The 2,422-nt window shown below is 51.3% G+C and overlaps 1 protein-coding gene across 3 annotated transcripts in view; it reads left to right on the top strand.

Annotated features, from left to right (window-relative positions):
- Positions 1–2,422, top strand: part of LOC102753826 (chromosome unknown open reading frame, human C14orf159) — an 80,046-nt gene that overhangs the window by 61,910 nt on the left and 15,714 nt on the right. For all 3 annotated transcript variants that reach the window (XM_015571390.1, XM_006754716.2, XM_015571397.1), the window contains exon 11: positions 933–1,052. In XM_015571390.1, the coding sequence (XP_015426876.1) occupies positions 933–1,052 (120 nt within the window). The remainder of the gene's footprint in view (positions 1–932; positions 1,053–2,422) is intronic.

The raw sequence follows: 2,422 nt of genomic DNA, 5'->3' as shown, positions 1-2,422 counted from the left end.
AGGAGACAGTAGCTCCACGTGTGTCCTTGCCCCGGAAGACCTCCCAGTGGGACAGGACGGGGAGTGAAAGGCAGTGATATCGATGGTCCTGACCCTGTGTGGCCCTAGTGTGTGTGTTTATGTCTTAGTTTTTAAAAGAGTTTAAAAATTTAAAAAAAAGAAAGGTTAAAAAAATAGAACTAGAAAAAAGCTTCTAGAATAAGGATATAAAGAAAAATAGTTTTGTACAGCTATACAATGTGTTTGTGTTTTACGCTAAGTTTTTATTACAAATGAGTCAAAAAGTTAAACAATTTTTAAAGTTTGTAAAGGATAATAGTTACAATAAGCTCAGGTAAATTTATTATTGAAGAAAGAAAATGCTTTTGTATGAAGTTAGGGTAGCCTAAGTGTACAGTGTTTATAGAGTCTGCAGTCGTGTAAGGAATGTCCTGGCCCCCACATTCACTCACCACTCATCACCTGGAGCAGCTCCCAGTCCTGCAAGCTCCATTCATGGTATGTCCCCATTTTAATCTTTTTAAAAAATATATATTTTTATTGATTTCAGAGAAGAAGGGAGAGGAGATAGAAACATCGATGATGAGAGAGGATCATCAATTGGCTGCCTCCTACGTGCCCTACCCTGGGGATCAAGCCCGCAACCCAGGCATGTGCCCTGACCTGGAATTGAACTATGGCCTCCTGGTTCATAGGTTGACACTCAACCACTGAGCAACACTGGCCGGGCCACACTTGGACTCATTTTTAACTAGAGAATTTTCTAGAATACCTAAAGGAGACGTACATCTCCTGGTTGTCCGAAAATATATCCAGACCCAACCCCCTTCTTTCCCCAGAGGCAGTGGGGCCTGTGTGGAGGGGTGGCCCTGCCCCACAATCCCCATTTGGCCTGATCCTATATATACTGACTCGGTTTGTCTTTCCTTTAGGGGTTGGTGACGGAGGCAATGAACTTGGGATGGGCAAGGTGAAGGAGGCCGTGAAGAGCCACATACGAAATGGGGATGTCATCGCCTGTGACGTGGAGGCTGACTTCGCTGTCATTGCTGGTGAGTGCTAGGAGGGCTGGCCAGTGCAGCCTGGCTGCCCAGGGGGCAGGGCCTGGCTGCCCAGGGGGAGGAGCCTGATTGTCTAGCAGCCGTGGGCAAACTATGGCCCTCGCGCTGGATCCGGCCCGTTTGAAATGAATAAAACTAAAAAAAAAAAAAAGACCGTACCCTTTTATGTAATGATGTTTACTTTGAATTTATATTAGTTCACACAAACACTCTATCCATGCTTTTGTTCCGGCCCTCTGGTCCAGTTTAAGAACCCATTGTGGCCCTTGAGTCAAAAAGTTTGCCCACCCCTGGTAGGGGGACCTGCCTGCCCAGGGGGCAGGGCCTGGCTGTCCAGGGGGAGGGGCCTGGCTGTCCAGGGGGAGGGGCCTAGCTGCCTAGGGGGAGGGGCTTGGCTCAGAGCCTGTCTAGCCAGAAGTTTATCCCCCGCAAAAAAATCAATAAATACAAAGAACTCTTAAAACTCCACAGTGAGAAAACAAACTGCCCAATTAAAACATGGGCAAAAGACCTGAAACAGGCAGTTCGCAAAGAAGATGTAGGGATGGCACGTAGGCATCTGGAAAGATGTCCACATCCTACCTCTCTGGTCTCTACTCTGGGTTCGCTTTCAGCTGGGACACCCAGAAGAGGAGGAGGAAACCCCAGGCCTGGAGTTTGCTGGCTGTTGGCAGATCTGTTATCTGCCGGCCCCCGTATCCTGGGGTCTTGGATCCCAGGGGGAGAGCCTCAGGAGAATTTCTCTGGAAGTCCTCAGATTTCCCCAAGTTTATCTGCCACCCAGATTCTAGGTTCTTCGTAAAATTGGTCAAACCCCACGGGCGTGGCCCGCTGCAGCCCTGATGCGGTGACTTCCGCAGCAGGTGGCGTCCCCTAAGGAGAGGAGGGGATCTCACGTGACAGTGGGGCGAGGGCTTGCTGTTCAGAGTGAAAGCTTCGGATGAAAACCTGTGGTTTGAGGGCTGCGGGAGGTGAACAGGGTTCCCTCCAGTTAGGGTTGGGAGCGCTGGTACCTGAAGACAGAGAATGGCGTCTGTTCCCTCAGCTCAGTGTAGCCCAGAAAGAGCAAGGGCTCTGAACCAGGCCGATGGCAGCTCTATTCCCAAGCCTCGCTGTCCTCACGCTTGCAGAGGGCCAGAGGAAACCTGTGTAACGCCCCGGGCTGGGCGGCCACAGAAGCTTTGCTGCGCTTGTAGCCGGCTGGGTGGACACGGGGCAGTAGGCAGGGGAATGTCCCAGGAGAGTGAGTCAGGAGGTCCAGCAGCCATGCTCATCTCCATCCTCGGCTCCTGACACCAGGGAGGGAGGCAGACCCGGGACGGTCAGCAACCAGCCGGACCCAGCTTCCCCAGGCCCGCCAG

The sequence above is a fragment of the Myotis davidii genome, unplaced genomic scaffold (genome assembly GCF_000327345.1).
Source record: "Myotis davidii unplaced genomic scaffold, ASM32734v1 scaffold732, whole genome shotgun sequence".
Lineage (NCBI taxonomy): Eukaryota > Metazoa > Chordata > Mammalia > Chiroptera > Vespertilionidae > Myotis > Myotis davidii.
This window is presented reverse-complemented; position numbering and strand designations above follow the sequence as displayed.